The sequence below is a fragment of the Lichenostomus cassidix genome, chromosome 5 (assembly GCF_008360975.1).
Source record: "Lichenostomus cassidix isolate B80296 chromosome 5, HeHo_3.0, whole genome shotgun sequence".
NCBI classification, from domain to species: Eukaryota; Metazoa; Chordata; class Aves; order Passeriformes; family Meliphagidae; genus Lichenostomus; species Lichenostomus cassidix.
This window is the reverse complement of record NC_139486.1, coordinates 36309941-36337855: the sequence shown is the minus strand read 5'-3', so window position 1 is coordinate 36337855 and position 27915 is coordinate 36309941. Positions and strand designations below refer to the sequence as shown.

Sequence of the window (27915 nt, the reverse complement as noted above, 5' to 3'; positions counted from 1 at the left end):
TTGATTATACGACCTGTATTTAACAGCAACTCTGAGGTTTTTTTTTCTTAGCTCAGCCCTTGATTTTCACCTGCAAGCTATCAACCTGGTTGTGTCTGACAAGTACATTTAAAAAAAATTGTGAAGAGCGTGTGAGCAAAACTAATATTTATTAAAAGAGAAACATTTTAAAAATTATTAGGAATGGGTATTAAGAATCATACCCATCTATAAGCCCTTATATCTGTTAGACTTCAGTTTTAAATAAAGAATTGGTACATTCAGCTCAATGTAAAAGCCATAAAAGTCAACAGTGCTGGTTTGTCACTGTTCTGCAATACATATTTTCCAACTGCACAATTCAGTACTTTTCTCTGGGCTTTATGCAAAGTGAAGTGAATCCCATTCCACAGCACAGCAACATCTGATATTATTTTATTCCTTCACATTCATAAGGTGTACCTACCTTGACTTTTGACATTTCTAAAATACATAGACACACAAATTCCTTCCACAAAAGTCTGGGTGAATTACAAGCTGAAGTGTAAGGAAAAAATGTCTAATTCAAACCCTTCAAAGGAGCCTTCCTTCCTCTTCCACAGAAAGAGAAAGATGAGATGGCATTTTCATCACAGTTTCATTGTCCCATGATGATCAAACTGAAGGAAGAAGCAAAACAATTCCACAGGGTGCTTTTAATTGTTAAATATAAAAAGAGAACATTTATTTCCCCAAAATCAAATTGTTTGCCACAATAAAGTACTCAACATTGAATTTCTGGGAGACTAAAGGCCATTAAAATCCTTGAGAAGAGCAGGAAGTAAATATCACAAAGATATTTGAAAGCATGAATGGCAAAAATGGAAAGCAGGTAATGACTGTTCAATCTTGAAAGTACATGGGCATCAGCCAGCAGCAGGTTGAAAGCAAAAGGAGACATTTCCTCTCGCAGTGTGTAGTTTTCATCTGTGGATTTCGTCATAAAGTGATGTAAATTGTAAAAGTTCATGAAGGGAGTTTCAAAAGCAAGAGGTAAAAGTACAGAGGGAATCTGTTTCCTCAAACAGCAACATGCCTTCAACAAAAAGAGGTGCATCAGCCAGTCAAGTGTGAAACATTATTCTCCAGATGCTTGAACAGTTTGAACAGACCTCCAAAACCATCTGGAATCAGCCACTGTAATTTGAGATACTGAGCTAGGTAATTCCTCACTCTTCCCCACACAATGAAGAAACATCCATGTTGTACTGTACATCCACTGAGTTTGCATCAGAGCACACAATGTGGAATGAGTTTTCAGTGTCAGGTGTGTTAATCCCTTCCTGAGAAAAGGGTTTCCAGCTCTTCACTTTCAGTATTCTGTCTCAAGCCTCATGGCTTTTGTACACTACAGCCTCTCTGTATCCTCAGACTTGGAAGCTGCTCATGTATTAGACTTACTGATGACTTTCTTCAACTTCCTCTTTTGCAGAGCCAAGTTTAAGGTTTTGAGAAGGGTGTCCTTGTTGTTCAGAACATTGTAGCGATTCACTTCCACTAACCTGCTGAAATCATACGGCTCAAATGTGAAATTTAGGGTGCGGTAAGGGGAATCTTTTGACTCAATAATGAAGTCACCAAAGGATTTCTCTTCTTCTGACCCACGTTCAACTCCTGCAGGAAGAAAGAAAAAAAATCGTCACAAAAACCCCTCTGCTGCAGCAGACCCATTGTAGTTGAATTCCGGTAGAAGATATCACAGGAAATTCTGTTGAACCTTAATCTTTTCCCCAAAGCTCCTCCTCAGAGATTTAAGATCCTACCAAAATATTTGGAAGCTGAAGGCAAAGTATTATTACTCTTTCTGTTTCCACTAGGCTCCAAAATACAGTACTAAAATACTGTAAATTTTCATTGTGATAAATTGTTTAGTTCGTCTGTGATTATTATGCTCAAAATAGGGAATATAAAGCTCAATTCCTCCTGGAAGTGCTGCTCTACCCTAAAATGAAGGACACACCTTGAGTTCATCTGGCCCTAGGAGCACCTTTCCACTTACATTGAAATACCAGTCTTGATTTCTGAATGAACATTAAAGAAGTTTACTACAAACAGTTTTTCTTCTTGCTGCTAGAGAAATAGCAGTCTTGAGCCACATTCAAGCCTAACACGTTGAAACTCTTCATTATCAAAGAGGAAATGCAGCCAGGGCCTGGCAATCATTACAGTATTAACACAGATAGCATTAACAGTGTGCCTCACATCCCCCTGCACCAGTCCTATGTGTTCTTTTCTACATATTCCAAAGCTTTTATTCAGGATGCAGTTTCCCCCCAGCATGGGAGAAAAAGGGCATTGATTTTTGCCTGTCTCTTCCTAAAGTTCCCAGTGCTCTTGCTCGATAGACTGAGGGGGACATTGAAGTCTACATTGTTCACATTAAATGAAGGAAGGATCATGTATCGCTTGACCTCACACTACAAGGGCAGAGGCCACTTAACAGTGAGTTACATGATCTGACACACTTCACTGCTTAGTGGTTTATTCATATTTAATAAACAAATCAACTCCTTATTTAATCTGATTAATAGTCCTTTCCTATATATTCAGAGTAAGTAGAAGTAATAAGCATATCAGGGCAGAAATGTTCAGAAAGAACCAAAATTAAGCCTAATTTTGATTCTTTCAGCCTTTGGATTTTATTTCTTTTTGTGAATCTCTTCTCTCATCCTGCCCTTCAAAAAACTAGTGGAAACTGATTCTGCCTTAAATGTAAGTAATAATTTAATAATTACAGACTAATATTAAGAAGAATGAAAAGAGGAATACAGATCCCACTGAATTTTTCCCATCAGCACACCCAAAGGATTGTTAGAAGGTCTCTTTTAACATGCAGCTTTCTTACCTGGAGCTTTGTATTTCTGGAAGGTGTCATTCACCAGTGGGAAATGGAGTACAATTGGAGCCTTTGGATTATTATCATCCACAAACATGTAACACTCTTTTGGCTTCTTTTCATCTTCCTCACTAAATTTGATTTTTGGAAAAGGAATTTCCCTCTCCTCACAGTATTTCTGAGTCAGCTCTAAAACCTGTTATCAAAAAATAAAAATAATTGCAATACAATAGCAGCAATACCTCTTAGATCATCTAACTACAGTCCTCAAAGGGAAAGATACCTTCATTTAAAAAAAAAAAAAAAAGTGACCAAAACTAAGCTTCCAATCAGCAGAAGCAATTTCTCTGGCTCATAATGTAGAAGAACAAAGACCAGAACTGCAACAAACATCAACAGTTCACAGCTGAAATTTTTTTGGTCTGCAACTTTGTATCTATTCACCTTGGCTTTTCTGTACTTATAAATGAACACTTGTGTATACAGAAATAACTTGTTTGCATGAAGAAAATCACCAATAGCCACTTTTTCTTTAGGAGCATACATCTAAGTTACAATGGGCCAGACAAATAGTCTTATTTTACCTAACAATCTATTTAAGCTTCTGAAAATTTTTCAATCTTCTTACAGTTTTCAACTTTTTATTTCCTCATGACCTTCACAGGAAAAAGCACAGCAAAATAATGTTTGAAATGTGTTTTTAGGTGAAGACCAGCCAAGAAAGGTGGGGCTGTTCAGCCTGGAGAAGAGAAGGCACTGGGTAGACCTTCGAATACCTTCCAGTACTAAAGGAGCCTTGTGTGAGCTGGAGAGGGATTTTTCACTAGGGCATGTAGTGATAGGCCAAGTGGGAAATGGCCTCAAGCTGAAGGAGGGTGGGTTTAGATTAGGTATTAGGAGGAAATTCTTCGCTATGAAGGTGGTGAGACACTGGAACAGGTTTCCCAGAGAAGTTGTGGAATCCCCCATCCCTGGAAGTGTTCAAGGCCAGGCTGAATGGGGCTTTGAGCAAACTGGTCTAGGGGAAGGTGTTCCTGTCCATGGCAGGAAGGATGGAATAAGATGCTCCTTAATGTCCTTTCCAACCCAAACTCTTCTATGATTTCATGAAAGACGTAACAATTTATTTTAATTCATTTGTCCATTAGTTTTTGTATTCAATGCCAACTGATCTGCTGCCATTGTGAGTATGATTCTGTGCTTTTATGTTAATGTAATAATGCTCAGCTACATCTCTCACCTCAAACGGAGCTTCCCAGGAGAAATTGAATGACAAGATAACATCCACATCCCTCTCTGGCTGAAGGACCAAAGGAAAGGGAGAGTTGATAGAAAAGCCACCATCCACTAAATACAAGCTCTCTTCCATGGGAGTCAGCTGGTTGGGAAATGCATCCAGGTGAGTACCTGTAAGACACTCCAAGTAACACAAGTAACTATATTGATTCATTACACACCTCTTGGTAGAAGAAATAAACAAAGATTGTACTGGTGTTATAAAAAGAAAAAAGACATTCCAACATGCACCTTCATCAGAGATCGACTTCCAAAGTCTGTTTATTAGATATAGCAGAACAAATATAGTGGATCAAATTTTTTGCTATGGTGTAAGAAGAGGGATATTCCATGGAACAAAATCAAATATTAGCACCTAATATCATATCCCAGATACACACAGACTCATTTACCTCTCCAAGTCACGAATTTCTTGATGTTAACATAATCTTTATGAAGATACAATCCCTTCATGAAGTTGAAGGTTTCTCCACATGTGACCCGGGACTTGAAGAAATCCTGAAAAATTTGTAACAAGGGTCCCCCAGGTATAACCAAGCGCGTCCTCAGCCGTGCTGGATCTTGGAAATGGAATCTTCGGCAGTCGTCTGCAGAAGGATGCAGAGCATATACAAAATGCCAGTTGCAACATTTCAGTCAGACCTTTCTCTACAATATTTAACCAGTTGTCCTAAGGCTGAATTTTTGGTCTATTAATGGTATTGTAATTAATTTTAAATGAGCTGCATATTCCATAATCAGTGATTTGCTTGCCCTGTTTAATGGGAAGAGCATTACTCATAAAGCATTGCCCATACTAATTTCAAACCCAAAGAAACTCTTGTTACCAAGTGACAACCATTTCTGTCACATAAGATAGCATCAGTCAGCTACACACAGTAGCATTTATCATTACACAAAAACAAAAAGGGTGGGGTGTGGTGGGGGAACCAGGGCTGGAAAGGCAGAGGAAAAAACCTCTCTTCTTCCTCTAGTTACTATAAGGCCGTAACTATGCATGTGAACAAATCACAGCCTCTAAAACATTTCCTTTTCACTGCAATGAAGAAATGGAGATCAATGCGTAAACACACAATCAGCCTATCTAATATTACAAAAAGCAGACCATGGGGGAAACTGAAAGCCTATTTTTAAACCTCATACTTAGCAATCCAGCTTCTATTCTCCCTCTTCTCATGATTATGACTCCTACACTTCAATATGTGTTTAAGACAGCTCCCAGAACCAGCCCAAATTTATAGTCAAAGTCAGATACTAATTCTTTTTAAAATAAGGAAGAGGAAGTGTATTAAAGAAACTTAATTTCTCTCCTCAGTATAAGTGCGATCAAAGGGAATAATACACAATAAAAGAGAGATCTGTCCCAATCCACCCTTTATGCTAATCTTGGAAACTACATACAGCACATTTTTGCATCATATTATTTGTGATCATTACAAAATCAGCAATCTTTTGAAAAATCCAACTGTTTTCATGTATGTTCTTACCTACAACTTTGATAACATCTTTGAAAGAATCTAGAAAGCTCAGTCCTATACCAACCACCTTCAGGCAGATATCATCCAAGCTTGCAGCAAAGGCACTGCCCCACATTCCTGCAGGAGAAATGTGGAAGAATTTAACACTCAAAAGGTTTTTCATGGTGTAACCAAAAGGCCTACAATTCAGCTGCCATTCTTCATGGGAGAGGGCTGTCCCTACTATTCTAACAAGGGATGTTTGAGTTAAAACTTTGGAGTTAATCAGGTGACAAAGTATAATGTTACAATATAATGCAGAAATTTTTCCAAGACAAAAGCATAGAAAAGACAGCAAGAGAACAGGAAGATATTTTTCACAGGCAGCTATAATAGAGCCATCTTGCAGACTCAGGACATCAGACTGTAACACTGTCAACCAACACCTAAAACTCTGGAGAAAAATTTGACATATTGCGCTTCAAGTTCTTTTGGAAGGGAAAAAAGGCATAGACTTGGGTCCATAAGTCCCAAAAGCAGCAAAGCACCTTTCTATCTCCTTAAATGATAATTTAATCATTATCATAAGATCATACCTTGAAGAAAACAAATCCTGGGCTCTGGATGTTTCTGGACAAGCCGTCCCATGAAGAACTCACTGTCAAAATCCTCTGTTCGAACAAAAGCTCCATATTTGCGAAATCCAACTTCATAGGGAGTGAACTCACACCATTCTAAGAACAAGCCAACAGGGTGTTTACTCATCTCAGAGTAGACATGAGGGAAAATATTTATCTGATATTTGTTCACACAAGGGAGACAGAAGGGACTCTCCCTCCACTTTTCACAATCACTGTGGATTTCCCTGCCCCTCTTCTCTAGCCCCTATTACATATGAGTAACAAAAACTCTTGTGAAGGCTTTCATTCCATCTTGCTCCATATTTTTTCCTGTGGAAATAACCTGCCTAGTTTATTTTTGCTTTAAACCATTTTGATGGCTCCCTTTTCCATCCAAAATGGAAGCAACTTCCTTTTTTCTCCGCTTTTCTTTGCACTACATACCATCTCCCAGAAACTCTGCAGTACTGACTTGAAAACTTAATTGACCCTTTGTGTCAGATTTCATTATCTGTTTAACAGTGTCCCCTCATGCTTGAAAGATTTCCACAAAGAGTTGAAAGACATCCAGAAGGATCATGGAGTCCAACTCCTACCCCTGCACAGATCAACCCGAAAAAACACAGCATGTGTCTGCAAGCATTATCCAAATGCTTCTTGAACTCTGGCAGGCTGGATCAAATTGAGTTTGCTGCCACACACACACACTCCTTCAGAATAAAACAAACAAGTCCCATTGTGGATGGGACACAAGCATTTCTGTTCCTGTCTCACTCATCTATCCCCACTTGTTGCATCATGTTTAACTTTCAATGAAGGACTGGTCTTCATATTTTTACTGTAAGATCTCAGGCTACTAAAACCTATAATTTTGATGATGCATACTACAAGGTGGTGAATCCATTATTTTACATGAATCCTGCACAGTTTTTTTATCTGAGACTGTAGAAGAAAGTGGTCACCTAATTACCAAGGACTCCAATTCTGTGATTCAAACACAGACACATGTATTATAGGAATCTTCTCAGCTCCTGAAAATTTCAGGCAGTTTCTAGAAAAACACGTGGAGTGGCCAACAGTGCTGAATCTCATTTCTCCATTTTAGCCACGATTAAGACATTTGCTGTCAGGATGATAACACTCTGTCAATCAGTATCCTGTTGTCTCTTGCACTGCCAGCTGCTGCTTGAGCCATATTTCCCATTAGCAACTGCTCTCTACCCAAGGAACTGGATAGATGAAATGAACTTATGGATTTTAGCAAACAAAAATAAATTTCCATGTTCATACCTGCAAAGTCACCGCTGCTCATATTGGGTCTCACATTGACAGCTGCATAGATAGGAAAAGGGTTCTGGGCCCATTTCACTGCTTCTTGCTGATCAGACAGCTTTGATGAATCTTCCTGGTCACAAGCAAGGAAGGAGGAGAACACTTAAGTCAGGTAAAATTCTGTACCTATACTTTGAATGCTTAGCATTTCTGATTAACAGCACTACTAATTCAAAATCCGTTTTCCTCCCACTGTCCAGGTTTATGCATAGATTTGTCCAAAATATTTCTGCAGCTGCATAATTAGAATGTCTAATGTTATTAATAAACTAGTTATCCCTCTGATTTTCAATCTCAATTACAAAGAAAATACTGCACAGTAACTCCATTCTGCAAAACAAACATCATTCTGTCAGGCTTAACCTGCCCAGACAAAAATTATTAATTTAATAACAGCCATTCCAAATAAACACTGCATTTTTCTATAACACTGATCCAAATGAAGCAAAAATTCTTTACTGAAGAAGATACTCCTTGTATTCCACAGCAGCATCTATACCAAAACTGCTCACTAAGGTGGAGAGTCATTGTTTTCTTGACTCTAAACATGTGGGTGGGTATAGTTCCTAGTTGAAAGACAACCAGCAGTAAACATCCAAACATGAACTCTTTTACCTTCTGTTGTAGAAAATATTCCACAATAAGGCCCCACAAATCTGTAAAGGAAACCTTCCGTCCACTAATCTCCATTGCATTCAGCTCCTGGAAATAGTATTTCAGTCGTTCTGGGGAAAATGCCCCTGCTTTGCTGCTGGACACAGTACCCTGAGCTCTTCTGATTGCATCTTGAAGGTCCTTCTGTGACCAGTCAGGGTCTTGATACAGTGTTGATAAACACCTGAAAATGATTATATTAATGTCATCAGCAATAAAGACCCTTGTGTAAACAATCATTTTGGCTAGTTATAATTATTGCTGCAGCACTTGAGAAGTCTAGCTAAACGTAAAGAATCCATGAATACAGGATCTCTGAACTCTATAATGTGCTGAAAACCCTGACACCTACAGGACATCTTCATCCTGATGGCTAACCTGCCCTCCAAGGATGTTCCATGCATCATATGCTAGCACCCATGAACCAGTCCCTAAAGATGTGTTAACTCCAGAACATAACAACCATGATAGGCTGGCTGATGGCAAAGCTGCAGGATGCAGCAACAGAAGCCACAGCCTTCACCAGAACACAGGTTTGGTTAAAGGAGAAGCTGGTTTGGACCATTGACTAGCCATAAAAACAGATGCATTTGTTCCGAAGTGTTTCTGAATCAAAAAAGGCAGGAGAACTAGGTACAGAGGAGTCATTTTAACACACAAAGCTCTGGAATGAAGGATTACACTGCCAGGTTGCATAACTCCTCTATGAAATAGTTTCACAAAAACAAGGGATGACTTCATCATAAACTCCAAGAACCAAGCAACTGAAACATTCTAGCCACATCTAATATTTCAGCACATTGCTCCAGTCCACCAAAGGGCAAAACAGCGCTACACCTCTCTTCAGCTACTTATGCCATTTTGGAAGGTGATGACACAGTGGCCTGCAGGGGCATGCTCCCAGTGACTTGCACCACCTCAGTTATCTTCTTGGCAAGAGTCAGGGAATGAGGAAGGTTTTTAAGTCAGTGTAACACAGCAGTTTTATCCATGTAATACATTATAGCATCCTGTTTTGAGACTTGCACAAGCTTAGCAGTAGCTGTGTGGGCTGGACATGATAGTGAATGTCTTGGGCTCTTCAGGATCCCCATCAGAACTCACAGGTGACAACTAGTAAAACACTTGACTTGCTGTCTGCCTACAGGTGGCACAAATGTAATTTTGGCCTTATTTTGCATCAACACTACCACCTTCACCCCAAGGTGTCTGGAATCAACACTGCATGTAGCTTACCAAGTAGAGCCAGAGATCCCACACAGATATGTTGCAGCATCCAAAAGGCCCAGCTGCTGCAGCCCAGCAAGGCTGCCATAGAATGATGTCAGTGCTCTCATCCCACCTCCAGACCCCAGCACGGCTACGACTGGAACCTGCAGACAGCGAACTCAGGAGTCACAATCACAGAATTTTGATTGCCCATAAAGCCCAAGATCACAGAGTTGAACTAAAGAAAGAACATACATTCCAAAATTTCAATGTTTTGTATTCCAAAATATACACACACACCCTCAGAATTTGAGAAATATTACAATATTTGAGACTTCAGAACTGAAATGCTCCAGGGATCCATCTCATATCACAGTGAATGCAAACCATCTTTTCTGTTGGTTACAGGCAAGGAGTCTTACACTGCCTAATTATCAACCAAGCCTAAAGGATTTTACCAATCTCACTATAGCACTGTGCTCAGTACCTCATCTGTAGGAGGGGATTCTTTTAAGTGAAGAGTCTTCCTCAGTGCCTCAGAAACTACTTTCTTCCTTTTGTCCAAAAATTCTCTCTCGTCTTTACAGAGGTCAAAACCCAGGCGTATATCAAGATCCCAAGTGCTGAAATAGAAGTTAAGACAAAAAGACACAAAATTTTGGAGGGTTTGTAATTAGCATGGAAAATATTGTGAAAATCTTTTGTAAACACACACTACAGGTGCTAATCTGAACTGGATCAAACTCTAATGTATACACCAGCTATTCTGTACAACAGATTCTGGAATTAAAAATTAAACTTCTACATATTGTATTTCTTCTTGAGTGCTTAAAATCAAAGCTTCTGTCAAACAGTATTCAGATTAAGCCTCAGGAATTTCACAAAGGAAGGACAGATTTTTCAGAGGTGAAGACTGTATAAGGAGCAACTGACATAACTGTATCAACATGAACATGAATGAGGGGAAGAGGGGCTTTAAAACAGAAGATTCGGAACTTAAGAGGCAGAAGGGGGCTACTGAATACCAATTAACTTGCTATGAGTTTGCAAAAGGAGAGCAGGATCTTCAGTTGATGACTGGATACCAAATGACCCTATCAACTTACAAGCCAACTGCTTGATTTTCTGTTATTTTTTTCCTTTCTGCTCCTTTCTTGCACCCTTTATCTATTTTATAGTTCAAGCTCTTCACACACACAAATGTCCTTTCCAATTTGTCAGTTCATCACTGGATATATTCTGGGAATTATCTGTGCCTAAGAAAACTACTTAATATTTACACCATCAGCTATTTTACATTTAAGTACTAGAAACACAACAATAGTACAGATCTCAGCAGAATTGACACCAGTCCAATAGACAGTATCTGCAAAGGGAAGAGTTGAGGCCTTCAGAAAAAAATAGTCAATGATGTTTTTCTTTAATCTATCCCAAGAGATCAATGGAATGAACAGACCTCCCCAGAAGAGCAAGGAGAGTCACTCAGGCTCCTTTACTATGAGAATAAAGCCCTTTCCTGATTTTCAAAGGACTTTGGGGTTTCCACTCACCTCTCTTCAGTTTTCAAACTCATATCCAAACTTTTTCCCTGTAAAAAGAGAGAAAACATCTTGCAATTAATAGCAATTACACAGGTGGAACTACAAAATAAAGGTTATGACATCAACAGGGTCACCAGATACTAACCAGAATAGCATTCTCTTCCATAAAATGGCAAGAAACCTGGAACACCTTTCTTTTGAACCTATTTCAGATATTTTTAATAGTCTCCACAGAAAGCAAAAACATACTCAGAGGACAGTGTGAAAGAAATTATATCTTCTACAAGCATCTTGCTTTTTCCCTCCTCTGATATTTTACTTTCACACCATGACATGACACTTTGTGCTTTGCAAAGTGATGAACTTTATACTTTATTTTGCAACACCCAACCATGAAAACATACTTGGAAGAATTGCACTGAGTAATCTCACTACTTAATTCCAGACATCCAAGAAAACAGCACTCCTGAGAATCACGTGTTGCCTAACTTCCCAAACACCCAAAGGCAATGGAGGAAAAGGTTATCTCATGCATGTCCAAGCAAGTGCAAAATGTTGACATTACCTCTCCCAAAGAAACAATTCTGTCAACTTTTTCTCCAATAGGAAGGGAATTAACTGGCACAGTCCCCAGTCCCAGAACTGTAGTATGCTTTTCAATATCAGGATTCACGCCATCCTAATAAAAAACAAAATTTTATTTGAGATTCACAGAAAAAAAGTTAAAGATAAGACTTTCATATATCAAAACAGAAAACAATCCTTAATATCACTGTAGATAAATCTTTACCAAATATCCAAGGCTTTTTCAGAGCATCCCGCTTTCTGCTTGAAAGGTCTTTGCCCAGGTATTTTTTTCACTCAAATAGTTTCTTTGTTGTTGGGTTTTGGTTTGGGTTGGTTCTTGGGGGTGGTTATTTGTTTGTTGTTATTGTTTTTTTTAATATACCTGTTTGCCACAAGCAAATAATCTTCAAGTCAAAAATTTAACCCAAAAGTAGTTGTGTTCTGACATGTGTCAGAAAACTTACAAACAAATTTGCACTCTGTCTTCAAAGCAAGATTTGGAAAAGATACCAAAAAGGCAACAGCATTAGATGTCCATAAACAAATATCACAAAATAGGAAATAAGATAATTGTCGTGGGGACATGTGGCAGCATGTAATTTTTTAAAAAGCTTTAAAAACAGAGCAAATTAAAGTTTGCCAGGAAATCTTTGAGTTTTCTGCCATGTAGCAAGTGGCAAGATCTCTCAGTGGAGATTCCTCAATGTAAAGAGGCATATTAAAAACCCTTCATGCCAGAGGGTGCCCCTCAATCCTGCTGGAGCTCCCACACCAAGCGCAAAGCTCAGCCCCCAGGAGGAGACAGCAGCTTGGAGAGAGAACAGGCTGTCACTCTTCTCACAGGAAGAACTGAAGTCAGACCAAGGATTACCCACAGACTGCAGAGGTGTTTTCTGACCAATAACTGCTGTCCTGAGTCCAGTGTCCCTCCAAGCTCACTGTCCTCCTCCTAACAGGAGGACAAATAACATTTATTTAGGTTCAGGGCAAGCAACACTATCATGTTCTTGGCACTCTCCTACCTCTGATAAGAGAGCAAAGGTCAGACTGAAAACTTCTGTTCTCTAAGCCACTGTTGAAGGATCCTGGTGGCTAATAGGGTGGTTTGGCTGAGGTTTGCCACCTGGGGCAATCTCCATGATTGACTTCTACAGTGTTTTGCTTGTCTGGCTCTGAGTTTTTGACCACTTAAGTCCAGGTGTCTCTCTTCAGCTCATGTTTGCTGCCTAACAAACCCCTGGCAAAGCTATTCTTCCATAGCTTTTTCTGTGTCCTCTTCTCCACAGCTGCCTCTAGAGCAGTTGAGATCACCATTTGCAATCCTGCTGCCCAACTGCTCATGGGGGTAAAAAACATCACAGAATAAAGAGTTTCCTTGCTCTCATTTTTGGAGAATGAATATTAAGTCTCTACTTGGGTTCCTGAAGAAACTGAAAAGTAATAGACAAAGCTAAATAAATCTCTGTGGCAACTGATCTACAAGTTTCTAATAGAAAAGACTTCCTACAGAGTATCTCAAAACATGAAAGTAAAGATGTTTTCATGTAACAAGCATGTGCAAAGTCAGATTTTTTTAATCTTTGAGTTTGAACAAATGTTACATTTTGGGGGAGCGTATACTTTTAAGGTAATTTCGCCCCCTTATGCAATGTCAAAGATTCAATGCACAGCCTGACATTTTTAAAACAAAAAAAAATAGCAATGCAAAAAACAATAGGGAAAAATTTATCTCTCTGTAAACTTTGTGAAATCAGCATGGATGCTTACCTGTAGGACAGCTATGGTTTGCTCCAGCTCCACTTGCAGTTCTGGACATATTTCTTTATCCACATGAAAGACAAAGGAGGTTCCACAATCATTCTCATTGTCTGGTGTCCAAGGAATAGACAACTGCTTCTGATATGCCCCTGGGACAGACACCTTGACCTCGCAGCATCCTGTGCATTAGAAAAAGAAGTTTAGACCACAGGAGCCATTTCAATAAATGTTGAAAATTAAGTAATTATTAAGTGTAGCTGAGACTATGAAAACACAAGCAAAAACTCTATTGTGTGGTAACCACAAAATCCACAAAACCAGAAAATATCCAATACTATTCATTATTTTTAAAGAAGGCAATATTGAGTTTAAAAGTAAATTTTTTAGTCAGTAAATTAAAATGCACTGTATAGACAGAGAATCAAGTCTCGCCTCTCTCTCAAGGAACAAACACATTGAAGAGTGGTGCTGAATTAAAACTCTCCAGGCAGCCCTACCTTGCTGTTTCTCTTTTGTGTTTTCCTCTCTGTTGACAGTGCCTTGCAGACACAAGCAAGGATGAACCTGTGAAAAAAAGAAACCAGCTCTGGTTATACAATATTTAGTTTGTTTAATTGTTGAAGTTTAATTCACCTGCTGTAGTAGTTGCAGGTTTACAGCTGCAAATTCAAAAAAGCATTAAGCATTGTTTTGTTATTTCAAATAAAGACAAGTTTTGTTTCAGTAGGACAGGAATATTTGCTCTTATTTCAAAATAAAAACTACCCTTTCTATTCCAGGTACTGGGGTTTGATTTTCAGCCAGTACTTCATAGTTGTTACAAGTTATCAACACATGGGGTTTTTCTGGGCTTTTTACCTTTTTTCAATGTATGTATGAGTACCTATTCAGAACCTGTTCAGATCCAAGCAGGCACTTCATAAATTTCAGTCCCAGCTTGTCTATGTGGTTATGACATTTAGTCTCTCACACCATTCAGACATCAGCTTACCGTCTAAGACAGTACATGAGATACTTAATCAGCCACAATTGCCCTAAAAGATAAGAAACTACTCCACTGCTTCAATTAAGACTGATTTGCTAAGGGAAATTGGAACACAAAACCTTCCTTGCTATGATATATTTTTCAGGACTGTGCTGTTAAATGTCCCCAATCTTTCAGGGGAAAAAAATTTTACAACTTTACATTTCAACCATTATCCTTTTCTCCTTATAAAAAACATTGACTCAATTGCCTTTTCTTTTTAGGGACAAAAGAGGCAGTAACACCTTTATTTTAATGCATAGCACACTAATTTTCTTAGATTGATTAACCCAAGAGAACAGGGAGATATCACCTGCTTATTAATGGCACTCATACAAGTTTAGAAAAAATATTTGTTAAAACAAGAAGAGGGACTCTGCCTGGGCAGCATCTAGGCTAAAAAACGCAACACAATCTTCAAGACCCACTTGCCTCCTGAAGATATTTTTTACAATTTTTATAGCAGCCTCACTGGAAAAAAATCAAACAAAAACCTCAAAACAAAAAAGATGCACATTTCTGTAAGCTGGGATCAAGTTTAAAAATTGAGGAAGATTTTTAAATCAGCAAATTTAAAAAAGAGAAGCAGATGCTGGAGACAATAGGAGCTATTTGGAAGCAGGACTGTAACACTCAACAATTCTTCTCCTCTTGCTACTAAAAACTTATTTCTGGAGTAAATCACAACACATGATTCTGACTTCCATGTACTCACCACGAGGACTCCATTGGTCATTACCTCTGTAGGGGCATCTGAGCTGTGAAAACAAGAGATTTATTGTAAGTGATGATTGGTTTTAATTTTGCTTCATCCAACTTTACAAACTAATTGGCTGAATAAGCAGTGGGGTGAAAAGGTCCTCAGTGTGGGAGCTCCAGGCAAACACCAAGGATATTTCCCTTCACAAAATAATGGGGGCTGGGAAAAACTGAAGAAAAGAATTTGTCTGCAAATATAAGGATGTGCTGTAAGATCTTCCAATCTCAGTTATTTTGATAACCTAGAGAAAAGCTGAACTAGATAGACTACCAGAAAGATAAAGTATTCATTTGTGTATTTTGCAAGGTTAACTGTGAACACTTTCCACCAATAAATAACTAATCCATAAAGTGTTCATTTACTTCCCATGAAATCCAGCAAAATTTTATTTCTTTTTTGGTATCCCAAAAATTTTGGTGACTAAAGCACTAAGGATATTTGTAGTCAACCATTGGTGAATCAACTCAAACACCACAGAGAACTACAGAGCATTAGCCTTTTTATGGGCAAGATTGTCCCTAAACAGAAAAATCAAGTGACAATGTATCTGCAGGGCACCAGTTCATTCAGCTCTTCAGGAAAGACTCACCATTTCTCCAAGTAAAACTCTACATCCAGCTCTTCATTAGCCTTTGAAAATAAAAGTGACATTGGTGACCCTTGATCCTGAATATATAGTTATGAGACATTTTTGCAAGGGATTAAGCTTTCCTCCTGCTACATGGTTTTAACAACTTCCTGTTAAAATAACTGGGTTTGTTCCTTTTATAAAAGTTCCAGTTAAATTTTGAAATGGTTAAATTCAGCCTTTAGCCTTTAAATATTCCTCTTATCCTGGACATGTCCTACATGACCACACACATCTACATTTGAGGACACAAATGCACAGAAGTGAGAGTTGGCTCTCAGATCCATTACTCTGTTAATGAAAGACAAAACCTCCACTGGCTCAAGTACCACTGCAGGCAACACCATTTCTGCAAACAGCTTCTACATGAGGCTTTGGGCTCCTTGCCATCTCCCATTTCTTATTTCAGCAGCTTGCACTCTTAGCTCCTTACTGCCTTTGTCCTCTACAGTCTTTGTTCCAGCCAGTCTTTTCTCCTCCCATAGAACAGAGCAATTATTTGATACCAGACCTAACACCATTTTTAAAATAACAAAGTAAAAGCCAATTTGGGTAATTTTCTCTGCTGAAATTGAAATTTCCAGTCACTTAATTAAGGATCAAGATGACTTAGGTATTCAGCAAGTAGATAGAGCTAGTGGGAACAAGGGAGTTACGAAATCTCTTTCCATGATCATAAATAACTTGGAGTGCCTGTGACACTGCCCAGCACCTCCCTGTGAGCTGCACACCAATTAGTCTGCTTCTGACCACACCAACAGCACTGAAGCCCAGTTCCTCAAGAAAACACATCATTAGCTCACCTTTAATCCAGACCTATTGTAGCAATGTGTATGTGGCATTACAAAATAGATCAGTCTGGTGATGTGGCTTTACCCACATAAAACAAGCTGTCTTGCAAGTCCATAAGCAGCTGCACAGGGCTTGACAGCAGCTCATGTGCACCTATGTCATCCACATGAAGCAGAGGTTAAATGTAGTGAAGGTAATCCAGAGAAAATAAGCTTCCCTTAGGCTTTTAGCTTATTAGATATAGAGGTAATCTTTGTAGCAATAAACTTCTTTTTTGCAAACTTATGATGGCAAGCTAAATCAGCCAGTTTGCAGTCCCCACAATGATTAGACAGCAAATGCCTTTCATTTTAAAACCAGTTTATGTTCCTCTAAGTCACATGAAAAATTAATTCCCTTTAAAGATGTTTTAACATGTTCTGAAAGACAGCAGTAATTCCAAATTTTATTTAGCTGGGGCATCCCAAGGACTGTGGAAAACACAGACATAAAGTTACTAGAGAATCTGGAAACCTCTCAGCTGACAGTAAAACCATATGTGCTATCATCACCAGTTGATTAATTTTTCCCTTCTGGCATCTCCAACACAGACAAATCAACCAGCAGAGCAGATAAATGAGCTGCCAGATGTGCAGAGGGATGAGCTGCAGCTGAGGCAGGCACTGACCTCGGGGTTCAGCCTGAAGGTGCGCAGCAGGGGCTGCCCTGGCTTCATGCCCCCCACATCGAGGACAATAGAGGTGAGCTCATCACTGACAAGGACATCCTTGTCATAGAGTGTCAACTCCAGAATGTTCTAAAAGCAAGCAGAAACAAACAGCCGAAGATGAAGGGGCAGAATCACTTTGATAAGCTTGGGTGGCTGTATACAATAGACACTTTGTGCATCAATCAACACCCTTCCCCTTTCCCAATCCTGAAGAAAATTCAGTATTTTCAGCAGGGCTTGCAGAATAGCTAAGCAAAAAATGCTCCTAGTTGGCACCATTTAGCTAAAGTATTTTCTCACTTCCCAGCTAGAAGGAGGCCCCAGCTGAGCATGTGGAAACACTCCACTAGCTTCAGCACAGATTTGCCCAAGGAATCAACAGCAATTTCTACTCTTTCAGGATGGTTCAGTCCAGGACAAATCACTTGCTGCTCAGCACTATCCCAGAGCTGGTAAATTCAAGAGCAACTATCTGAAATAGACACAATGAGGACATTTGGCACCCAAAAAATGGCCTTGCAGCAATGAGGTCTCAAGGAGACAAGACTGAACTTAGAACTGTGCTGGCAGTGTCCAGCACTAACCAGACTGAGGCCTCATGAGCCTGTAGGGGAAGAAAAAGCTCACACACTGTAAAGCTCAGCTTTCAATTTTCTTACTATTCAAGTAAAGCACCATTCCACATTTGTCACCAACCATTGTGGAAAGGTACTTCATAGAGTGGGATAGTTTCTTGTTGATAGGCACCTCATCCCAAAGCCTGGGATGTTATTCAAAGCAAGAGTGCCACACTTTTTTAGTGTGTAAAGTACAGTTAAACTGTACTTTAAAGTACAGTTTCCTCCCCCCTACCATTAGTGTCTACTCTGAGAATGAATGCTGAAAATCTGAAGACTTTTTAAATACTGTATTAGGTCCTACACAGACAGCGGATGTACAGTCTCTATTCAAGAGTTTGAATTTTGGTTTTCTGGGTCACAGGGACTGATGGCAAAACTTGACTGAATGAATCAAGTGGCAGTGAGTAGAAATTTAGTCCCTGTGAAAGAAAAAGCAAACATCAGATAGAAACTTCAATTAATGAATTTCCTTGAACTCCACCAGGTAGTGCCATAATTCCCCTTTCCTGAGTTGCATCACAAGGATGTTTATGGCAAACCCCAGCTGCAATTTACATGAGAGTGCAGTTAACCACAGCAATTTGTATCACTGGACATGCACAGCAGAGCTTTTTGTACCACTGAAGACAGCTGACACCTTACAAGCAACACTGGTTTTGAGGGTAATAAAGAACCCCTGGTTTACAATGAAGTGTGAAAAGCAAGCCAGTACACAAATACAAGTAGTACAACCAGCTCCAAGAAGTGTCCTCACCTTGACAGCACTATGGATTCGATACTGGAAAGTTTCGTTCCATTCTGGGTTCTCAGAGTTGTCAACAACCTGAGTTCGGGAGACTCTGGGAGATGCAGTGGGCAGCTTCAGTTCCACATAGCAGTCTGCCTTGGACACTGGAGCAAGAGATAGATGCTAGAAAGTTTTTATTCAAACATACTCCTTCCCATGAGCTCCTCATTTTCTAGATCTCATTGCATCATAGAAAAGTGTAAATTTAAGGCTTGACTTCTGAAGCAAAAACCTTTAATGAATCCCTTATCTTTAAAAGCAACAAATTGAATATTATGTGCCTGTATTTCTTTTTTCTGGTTCTTCCAAATCATAAAGTCCTTAATAAAAAAGGCTACTATTTAAAATGAAGAAAATCAACTTTTAAAAAAAGATTACTGCTGATACGAGGCCCATTGCCTCTTGTCTTGTCACTGGGCACCACTGAAAGAGCCTGGCTCCATCCCCTTAACACCTTCCTTTTAAATACTTGAGCACAACAAGTGAGATCCCCCTGAGTCTTCTATTGTGCCACTAAAGAGCATTTGCTCATAAGAGAGATGCTTCAGTATTTTTACAGTTTTAGTGGCCTTCCACTAGACTTTCTTCAGCAGCTCAAGTATCTCTCTCACAGTGGAGAACCCAGAACTAGGCACAGTACCCCTAATGCAGCCTCACCAGTGCTGACTAGAGAGGAGGAAGCATCTTGCTTGTCCTTTTGGCAAGGCTCCTGGAGCAGCCCAGGATACCCTCAGCTTCCCTTGCACCAAGAGCACATTGCTGGCTCATGCTTAGCTTGCTGCCTATCAAGACCCCAGGACTTTCTTTGCAACACTGTTTTCCAGCTCATTGGCCCCAGCACTGCTGCACAGGACTGTTCCTCCCCAGGGGCAGGACTTCCACTGCAGGACATTCTTGCCAACCTGCTATTCCAGCCCATCAAGGCCCCCTGGACAGCAGAATGAGCCCTTGGTGTACCAATCATTATTCCCAGTTTTGCAACAACATCAGCAAACTTGCCTGGGCACACTTTGCCCCATCATGCAGATTATTAATGAAGACACTGAACAAGAGGTGACCCAGAATTCACCCTGAGCTTACACCCCAGTCACTGGTTTCCAACTCGACTTTCTTCCACTGATCACCATCCTCTGAGTTCTGCCATTCAGTCAGTTTTCAGTCCAACTCCCTGTCTGCTCATCCAGCCCATACTTACAAGCTTCTCTGTGAGAATGTTATCAGAGACAGGGTCAAAAGCCTTACTAAAGTCCAAGTAGACAACATTCACCACTGCTATACCCTCATTTAGTTTGGGAGGAGCAGCCCAAGGAGCTGGGCTGTCTGTTTTCATTCCCTGAAAATAAATTATGGTCTCAGAGTCCTTCTTTCTTCCAGTTAGGGCCCTTTCAACGATGCAAGTATGGGGATCATTCTTCACTCCAGCAGAACAGACAGGCCATAAAAAAGAACTCTTCACAGCATGATCCTAGCCCTCAGCCTCTCAGGAGGGTTTTCTGTTCCCTGAACAGCTATTTGGCATTCCAAGGAGTTCAATGCCAGGTGTGAGATATAAACCTTAAGGCAGACTACCTTACTTGATTAAATCTGAAGAAATTAGAAATAAATTAGTTCTAAAGATTCAAATGCCCCAAACAGCCCTGAGATCTTTACACAGGTGTATAAATGGAAGGGAATATATACTATGCAATCAAAACCAGGAACTGTCAAAAAGAAGTTTATCTTGGAATTGGTCAACCACCTACTTCCTTTAAAGGCTGCAATGACAAACAAATAGCAGGTACATGAAATAAAGCACAACTACAACTGAGAAAACAAACATTTGGAAGCTAGAATTGAAGATTTCTACTTCCAGGTTCAGGCAGACTGTTCAGCAGGTGCAAGGGTGAAATTTGCCATGACCAGGGAGCTGAATCCAGAGGAAGGAATACAGAATATAGAACAGATAGAGGATGGAAGCAAAACATTACCAGGACTTGATCTTGCTCTGCAAAGTAAGAACAGCTGAAGGTGCTTAATCTGCAGCTTGGCCTCACACAAAGCTTTTAAAATATATATAATATATTATATATATAATGTTTTACATGGGAAGCTTTTGTTCAGACATAAAGGCAATGCAGAATGTGTGGGTAAGAGGCTCCCTTAACAATGCTGCTCTCTGTGCTAGTGGTATGCACAGAGGAACCAACATGTTTTCATAATACCTTGATTAAATACTTACACACATCTGTACCCTTGATGTTTCTGGCTCGGAGGACTTTTACTGTTAGGTTGTAGTAAGGGTGCTTTTCCCACTGAAAAGAGAGAAACAAGCTCAGCATTTAGCTCAATTGTAATGCCTGGTCAGTGTATTAGAGCAGAGAAATGGATCAGACAAGCCAGCCCAAAATAAGCTATTAATGAGTTGGTTTGGGAACACAAACACAGCACTTTCAGTGTTCTGGAGGATGACTACAGGAGTCTAGGAGAAAACTCAATTCCCTTTCAGCAACTCAATGAGTGATGTCTTAGGGTAACTCCTCGTGGACTTCAGAAAGTCCCTTATTTAGGGATTCTTCTAATTATAGATCAGTTTTTAATTGCTTTGTTAGTGCATTCTTGCTGAGGGATAAACAGATGCTAAAACTGCTCAAATCCTTACATTCATAACAGCTAGTTTAAGAGTACTGGCCAAGGTACCTGAATGCTTGAGTAAAAGCAGACATGGCAAGAATCTTAACAGCAGGGTCTAAAGACATAGAAGGCATAGGCTGTTTACAACAAGGAAAAAAAGAAAAGCCAGAACACTTTCTTACCAAAATACTTCACAGCAGTTTGAGTAAGAAAATGCAAAACTTAAATACATTTCCATTCTGGATTGTTACTGGTATCAGCACTGTTAACATGCATGTCACTTTACCAGCATAGATAAAAATATAATCCTTACTCCTGAAAGCTTCTGGGAGACTATTTTTGGAAAGTAATATTAGTATCTAAATGCCAGGATGTGAAGTGGGGGGGGGGGGGACAGGAAAAGGCTGCCTTTTTTTGGCATGAAGGAGAAGTGGGGGAAGGGCAGGGGACAAGAGAGAACAGCTTGAAGTGACTTAGTACAGACACTTCACAGAAGTAATTGTGTAAGGCTTAGGAATAGAATGGGATTCTGCCTCATTTTCATCAGTTATGACACAATTCTGGCCATTTAAGAACTTTTTCTATCCTTAAATCACATTTTTAAAATGCTTTTCACAAATGGTCATTACTTCACGTTCATAATTTTCAACATGACTGGCTTGAGACCAGTGTAATTTTAGATATGCTAAGTATTCATTTACTGTTGAATTCAACAGGACCTTCACTTAAAACAAAATACTGCAGACTGACAAACGAGGCACTGGAACAAATTGCCAGACAAGCTGTGAATGCCCAATTCCTGGAAGTGTTCAAGGCCAGGCTGGATGGAGCTCTGAGAAACCTGGTCTAGTAGAAATACAGTAGAAAGTATCTGTGCCTATGACAGGGGGTTTGGAACAAGATGACCTTTAAGGTCCCTTCCAACCCAAACCATTCATTAATTCTGTGATTCTTGAAATATTATATAAAAATTTAGGCTCTCCATATCACTAACTGGGATCTCACAGAAACCACTGAACCCTGAACGTTCTTAAATGTTTATTATCCAATAAATGAAATTATACTGTTTGTTAAGCAGTCACATGCTTGGTGAGTTTTCCTTATTTTCGATTGCTTGGAGATACTTGCCAGCTGTTGCAACACAGGGTTTGAACAACACAATAAAGCCAAGGCATATATAGTATACTGAACATTTTTGTACTTAGCAAGTACCATCCACCCCGACCAACAAGTGAAGAGCAAAAACTATGAGTCGCCTAAGATATCTCACATGCAGATACCAAATTAAATTTGTGCAAATAAACTCCAGTTATACTATTACTAATCTTAAAGGACACTTATTTGAAGCATTGATATGCTGAAGATACTCATTCCTTTGTTTCTGTGAACAAGACATGCCTTCACATCAAATTTCACCATGAGTTCTACCCTACAGATGCTAGGTTTTTTTCCTCTTTAAACCTTTTCTAACCACCTTCCTTTTATTCAATCCCTGACACTCATTTCTCAGGCAAAGCCTGACCTCTTTTCTACCTATCAAGTTGGAAAATGGATTAGAGAAATGCAAGATTGCATGTTATTCTCGCCAGCTTCCTAAAGTTGCTGCAACATCTTCAGTTTGTTGAGACATGAAGCTATCTAATCACACCCCCATGGCTCTGAAAACAATCTTGTCTCACAGAGCCCAGCTATCACTGGGAACTTAGACACTATCATCAGAGGAAGCACAGCGCACCATGAAGATAGCCTATCCTTCCTTTATTGCACACTGTCCGTGAAAGGTGTGCTTACATGCTCAAAAGGAAGTGCTTTCCAAAGGTCTCTAATGTCTTTAATTTGCAGCCAGTCATTACACAACTGAGGATACATTTTCCACACCCAGATCACAATTTAAGGGCATATAACTCAACAGAAATTTCACTGTGCTCCTAAGTCTCTGTGACCAGTTATGCCAGAACCTTCTCCTGTGCCTTCTGTACTTATCTTTTAGCAAAGGCACAGTAAGGTCACAGCATGTTGCCAGGTGAGCTTGCAGAGTAATGAAGCATGGGAGTATCAGATATGCTCTATCTGAATGATCAGGGAAAAGGCAGAAAAGAAATCTGTATGGGCAATGGGAAACAAATAACAGTGACAGCTCTGCTGTACCAGTATACATGACAGCATACCAACGCATGTGACTGGTGCAAGCAACTAACTTATGCTTTAGATTTAAAGAATTTTTCAGAATCCATGCTTTTCCAGAGCTCAGGAGTGCATCTGAAGCAAAACAAGAAAAGCCCCCTTTAAATACTAAAAAAAGCTCCCTAAATCTTAAAATGAGTGTACAAGTCTCAATTTTCACATACTTACACTTACAAACAATTGTCTGTACCTTTCATCTAAATTGAAGATGCTGATGCAGCAGGAAGCAACTGTAAGACAAGTCATCCCAGCTACAGGACCCAGTAGTCTTTACTTTCATAAAGTCCAGAATACCTGCCTTTACACAGTGGGATGTAAGTGCTGGGATCCACTCCACAGCCTGCAGTGCCTGTGGAGGACTCACCATAAGCCTGCCAGATTCATTACAAAAATGTTCCCATAGCAAATAAGAATATAACTTCTAAGACATATTATGTGTTCACAGCTACTGGGAACATCAGGCAGCTCAAAGAAGTGTCTGGTTTACCAATGCAACACTTTCTCCCCATCTTGTTGCTGCTCCCAAAGAAAAACTGCGGCCCATCATTGCCTTCCTTGTGGCCAAAGTGTCACAAGTTTGGTTTTAAACCCCAAAGCAAAGCCCTGGCTTTCCTGGGCACTCCTTGCACTGTCCCTTCTCCCTCAGGAGTATGCGTGTGCAGTTGTGAAAGGGGATTTACAGACCCAGCCCTAAGAACCATGGTCTTCTGGCAGGCAGGATTTACAGTTAGGCAGGAGATGAGCAGTGCCAGCAGCTCGGTAACACAACAGCAGTGGCAAACACCAGGTTCATTCTCAGTTTATTGCTGTTTGCCTTTAGAAGGGAAACTAAGGCTAAACTCTGGAAAATTAAAGAGATCTGATCATGTTAAATCCACTTTGTTAAAGTGAATTTAATTAATTCAATTAAGTGATAATAAAATGAATTAATTCAATTTGTTAAAGCCAAAAGGGTGATCTGCTGCCCCACCCCTTGCTCAATTGCTATCAATTAGTCAATACAAAATCTCTCCCTACAGCTCCCTATGTTAATTTTTTAAAATTTAAATAGCCTGAGGGAAACTATATTAAGTGGTTTACAGATTAATGGAAGCTAACACTAGCCTCTTCTACCCTGATCTCTCAAGTACTAAACAGTAATATTAAAAAGTCAACACGATTATTCTTATCACACAGCAAGCAAAAGTGCAGAAAGGTACACAAGCAACAAGTTGCCTTGTGACAACTAATGGTCACCTCAATTTTAAGTAGTATATTGAGAGGTTGGCATGACAGGATGTGACAAGGATGCCCAGCTTATAGAGCAGATCTCCAGTCAAAGGCTCCTTCACAAACATTTAGCTTAATTCAAAATTGAGGGTTTTGGCCCGACCATCTTATACAATAAAATTATTTCCCTCCAATTAACGGACAAACACATCAAAACCACTTTATCTGTTGTGGTTGCACTGCATTATGAACAGGAGCTGAAGCCATCATTAGTCTTTGTCTACTTGAGATCATTAATCCCTGAAGGATAAGAGAAGGCAGAAAAGAAGGCAACTGTAGTCAAGGATATTTTGCCAGAAAACACATAAGCAGGATTTTGTCTCTACTGATGAAAAGTAAAGTATGCTGGACTCTTCCCCAAAAAAAGTACTTGGCATCAGCTTAATTCTGCTCCCCAAAACCTAAGGAAACACAGACCTACTCTGCATTTCTGCACACAGACCTTAAATTGAATAAAAGCCTGAAATCTCCATTAACATTACCATTAGAGGGAAAGTTTGGATAACAATAAACTTTTTAATTCCCGCAGAAGTGCAGGACTGGTTTTCCACACGTGCAGCAACAGGAAGCTGCTCCCAAGCCCATCAGCTAAGGAATGCCATCTCAAAGACAGCACCACGGTTTGTCTTACCCGCCAGTGATAGAACCCAGTCTCTTTCCTCTCTTTCCTTTGGAAAAGCACAGCTGCCAGAAAAGGCAGCACTCTGGGTGGAAAAGGGCCCCGCAGCACCTCATGGAACATGGGAAAAATGTCCTGTTGTCTCTGCAGAAAATCTGACAGGGAAACCCAGAGAACAAGGAGAGTCCCTGGCCACCTGACCGCGAAGCGCTCTTTGCTTCAGGCTCATCTGAAGTTTTGCGCAGGACTGGGCTGTGCTCCAGCTGTGAGAAGCGGAGGTGTGGCTCACACTTGCCAAACAAGCCAGCTCAAAACCTCGCTGGCAGGTTTTTCCAATATTGCTGCAAGATAAGGGCAGCAAAGCAGCACCAAACAGGGAAGCCCTGGGCAGGAGGAAGCACCGCTTTGTGATCCAGCTGCGACATCAAAATCCCCAGTCCAGATTTTCTTGGAGAGTTCCAGCAACCTGATGTACAACTACAGCCATTCTAAACCCTTTTCAGAGCTTCAGCACCACCTACCAGTATTTTTAAACAGAAAGAACTTCCCATCTTACAAGCCTGAAGTAAAGCCAAATTTGTCTCTGACTGTAGCTGTTCAGAACAGTTTCAGGGAGGCCAGAGCAGAGACACCACAGTTTGGTCTGCCATAAGGTGCCTCAGGGAATATCAATTCCCCACCACCTCTCCCCTCTAACTATGAGTGGCCTGCACAAGTCTCCCTTTTTTCCTCATTTCCATGTAGCACAACCTTGATTCTTACACCAACTGTTCTCAAAAAACTGTACAAGACACAGGGTAGATTTTTTTGGGGGGTCTATCATGCCTTAAAAAATGATTTAGTGAAGGAAAGAGTTTACTGAAAATGATTGGTTTATTAACAGCTGCTGACATTTGTCTTGCTGGAGCTTTTTATCAAAGAGCTGAAATTTATAAACTGGAATTGCAGACCAAGTGCCAAACTTTAGTGTTACAACAACTAAACCAGCAGAAAATGTATAGAAACCAGTAATGCAGCATGTCACTAGCTCCACTCAAGCATGAGAATGTGACACATTCTCAGCAAGGTCCCACTCGTTAATCATTTCCTGTCATTAGAGTCAGTCACCAGACTAGAATTTAAGAAAATTAATAAAAGCATAAGCACTGACATTTTGAACACAAACAAGTCAGAACTAGGTAGTGAATTCACAGAACAAAGAGCCAACACGCAGGCAAAAAGCAAACATTATGCCATTGTGAAACAGCCAGTAACTGCTGTAAAGCTCTCCTGTCCTTCTAAATGGTATGGCAGACATTGGGCTGAAAAAGCCATTTCTTTTCTTTTCTATTTACCCCTGCACTGAAAGTGAAGGACTGAAGCACCACTCCTATGAAGAAAGGCTGAGAGTTGGGAATGTTCAGACTGGTCAAGAGAAGGCTCCAGGAAGACCTCACAGCAGCCTTCCTGAATTTAAAGTGGGCTTATAAAAAAGAGGGAGAGTAACTTTCACACTAGCAGATAGTGATAGGACAAGGGGGACAAGAGGATAGATTTTGATTAGATGTTAGGAAAAAAATTCTTTTCTTAGAGGATGGTGAGACACCAGAACAGGCTGCCCAGAGCAGTTGTGGATACCTCAACCCTGGAAGTGCTCAGTGCTAGGCTGGGGCCCTAAGAACCTGATCTTGTGGGTGGCATCCCTCTGCATGGCAGTGGGGTTTAATCTAGAATATCTTTAGCGTTCCTTTCAACCCAAACCATTCTATGACTATCATATTAGATTTTACTTATCTTCAAAAAGATTGTAGAACCATAAGTGTGATTTTTTTTTTTTTTTTTACATTTAATCTAATACAGTTTGACTATAAATTACAGGGAAATTAAGGTGGCCTCACACAGTACAGTAGCATGGAGAAATCACATTTACTCTAGTTTATTACAGGCAGTGTATATACCCTCTCTTTTGTCTTGAGTGCCCAGTTGTATATAAATTAGGCTTACCTGCCTTCTGCTGCTCTCTCCTCTTCCAATGAAATCTCACTCAGCATAGGGATCTCACATTTACAGAATTTCTCTTACATTTCTCAAGAAAAACTGAAAGGTCTTTGGAACATATGCTTAAGAATTGTTTCACAATCAACAACAGATCATCCATTAGCAATGTTTGTGCGCAGTTTTAGCCATCTACAAACATTGTAAGCAGCAAACTTCATACCCAGAGAAACAACTTGGTTTTGTTATTTCCCAGCAGACTAAAACAAGCAAGCAAAATTGCGTCAAAAGATAAGGCAAAAAAAAAATATCACAAGGGACCCCTTTTGGTCTCATTAGCAGCACTAAGAGGAGAGCTGAGATGCAGTATATAACCAGAAGAGATGGAAATTTGAAAGGATGCAGACAAGGAGAGGATTTTATTTGGGTTTGGGGACTTTTTCAGTCTTCTCCAGAAATACCAATATACTTACTTGTTCAATTTATTCATCAATTACTTGGATGAAGGAGCAGATCCCTCCTCAGCAAGCTTGCTGATGACACAAAGAGGGGAGGAGCAGACAATACTCCAGAGAGTTGTGCAGCCCTTCAGGAGGACCTCAACAGGTTGGAGAGATGGGCAAAAAACTGTCTGAAACCCAACAAAGCCAA

At 39.9% G+C, this 27915-nt stretch overlaps 1 protein-coding gene across 3 annotated transcripts; it reads right to left on the bottom strand.

Annotated features, from left to right (window-relative positions):
- Positions 1 to 130: 130 nt before the first annotated feature.
- PLA2G4F (phospholipase A2 group IVF) lies at positions 131 to 25525 on the bottom strand. Of its 3 annotated transcripts, XM_085062326.1 has the most exons (20): positions 25303 to 25525; positions 20827 to 20899; positions 18576 to 18712; positions 17160 to 17288; positions 15662 to 15702; positions 15028 to 15070; positions 13786 to 13852; positions 13298 to 13467; positions 11529 to 11642; positions 10973 to 11010; positions 9910 to 10045; positions 9450 to 9586; positions 8175 to 8397; positions 7518 to 7632; positions 6204 to 6341; positions 5638 to 5745; positions 4543 to 4737; positions 4095 to 4261; positions 2864 to 3050; positions 131 to 1632 (listed from the first exon to the last, which is right to left on the bottom strand). In XM_085062326.1, exons 1-20 carry the CDS (start codon positions 25411 to 25413, stop codon positions 1403 to 1405), a joined length of 2559 nt encoding a protein of 852 aa, XP_084918452.1. In that variant the 5' UTR covers positions 25414 to 25525; the 3' UTR covers positions 131 to 1402. The 3 variants fall into 3 exon arrangements, with proteins under 3 accessions (XP_084918452.1, XP_084918453.1, XP_084918454.1); XM_085062327.1 differs by lacking the exon at positions 11529 to 11642; XM_085062328.1 differs by lacking the exon at positions 131 to 1632 and having other exon boundaries at positions 2910 to 3050; positions 4095 to 4271.
- Positions 25526 to 27915: the final 2390 nt, after the last annotated feature.

Excerpts from the sequence above, each read along its gene's own strand:
- PLA2G4F (XM_085062326.1), bottom strand. The coding sequence starts at position 25,413 with ATGTTCCATGAGGTGCTGCGGGGCCCTTTTCCACCCAGAGTGCTGCCT. Across the intron at positions 15,071-15,661 it reads GAGTTTTACTTGGAGAAATG|CTCAGATGCCCCTACAGAGG; the intron begins GTGAGTCTTTCC and ends TTGTTTTCACAG. Across the intron at positions 5,746-6,203 it reads CAGGATTTGTTTTCTTCAAG|GAATGTGGGGCAGTGCCTTT; the intron begins GTATGATCTTAT and ends TTTCTCCTGCAG.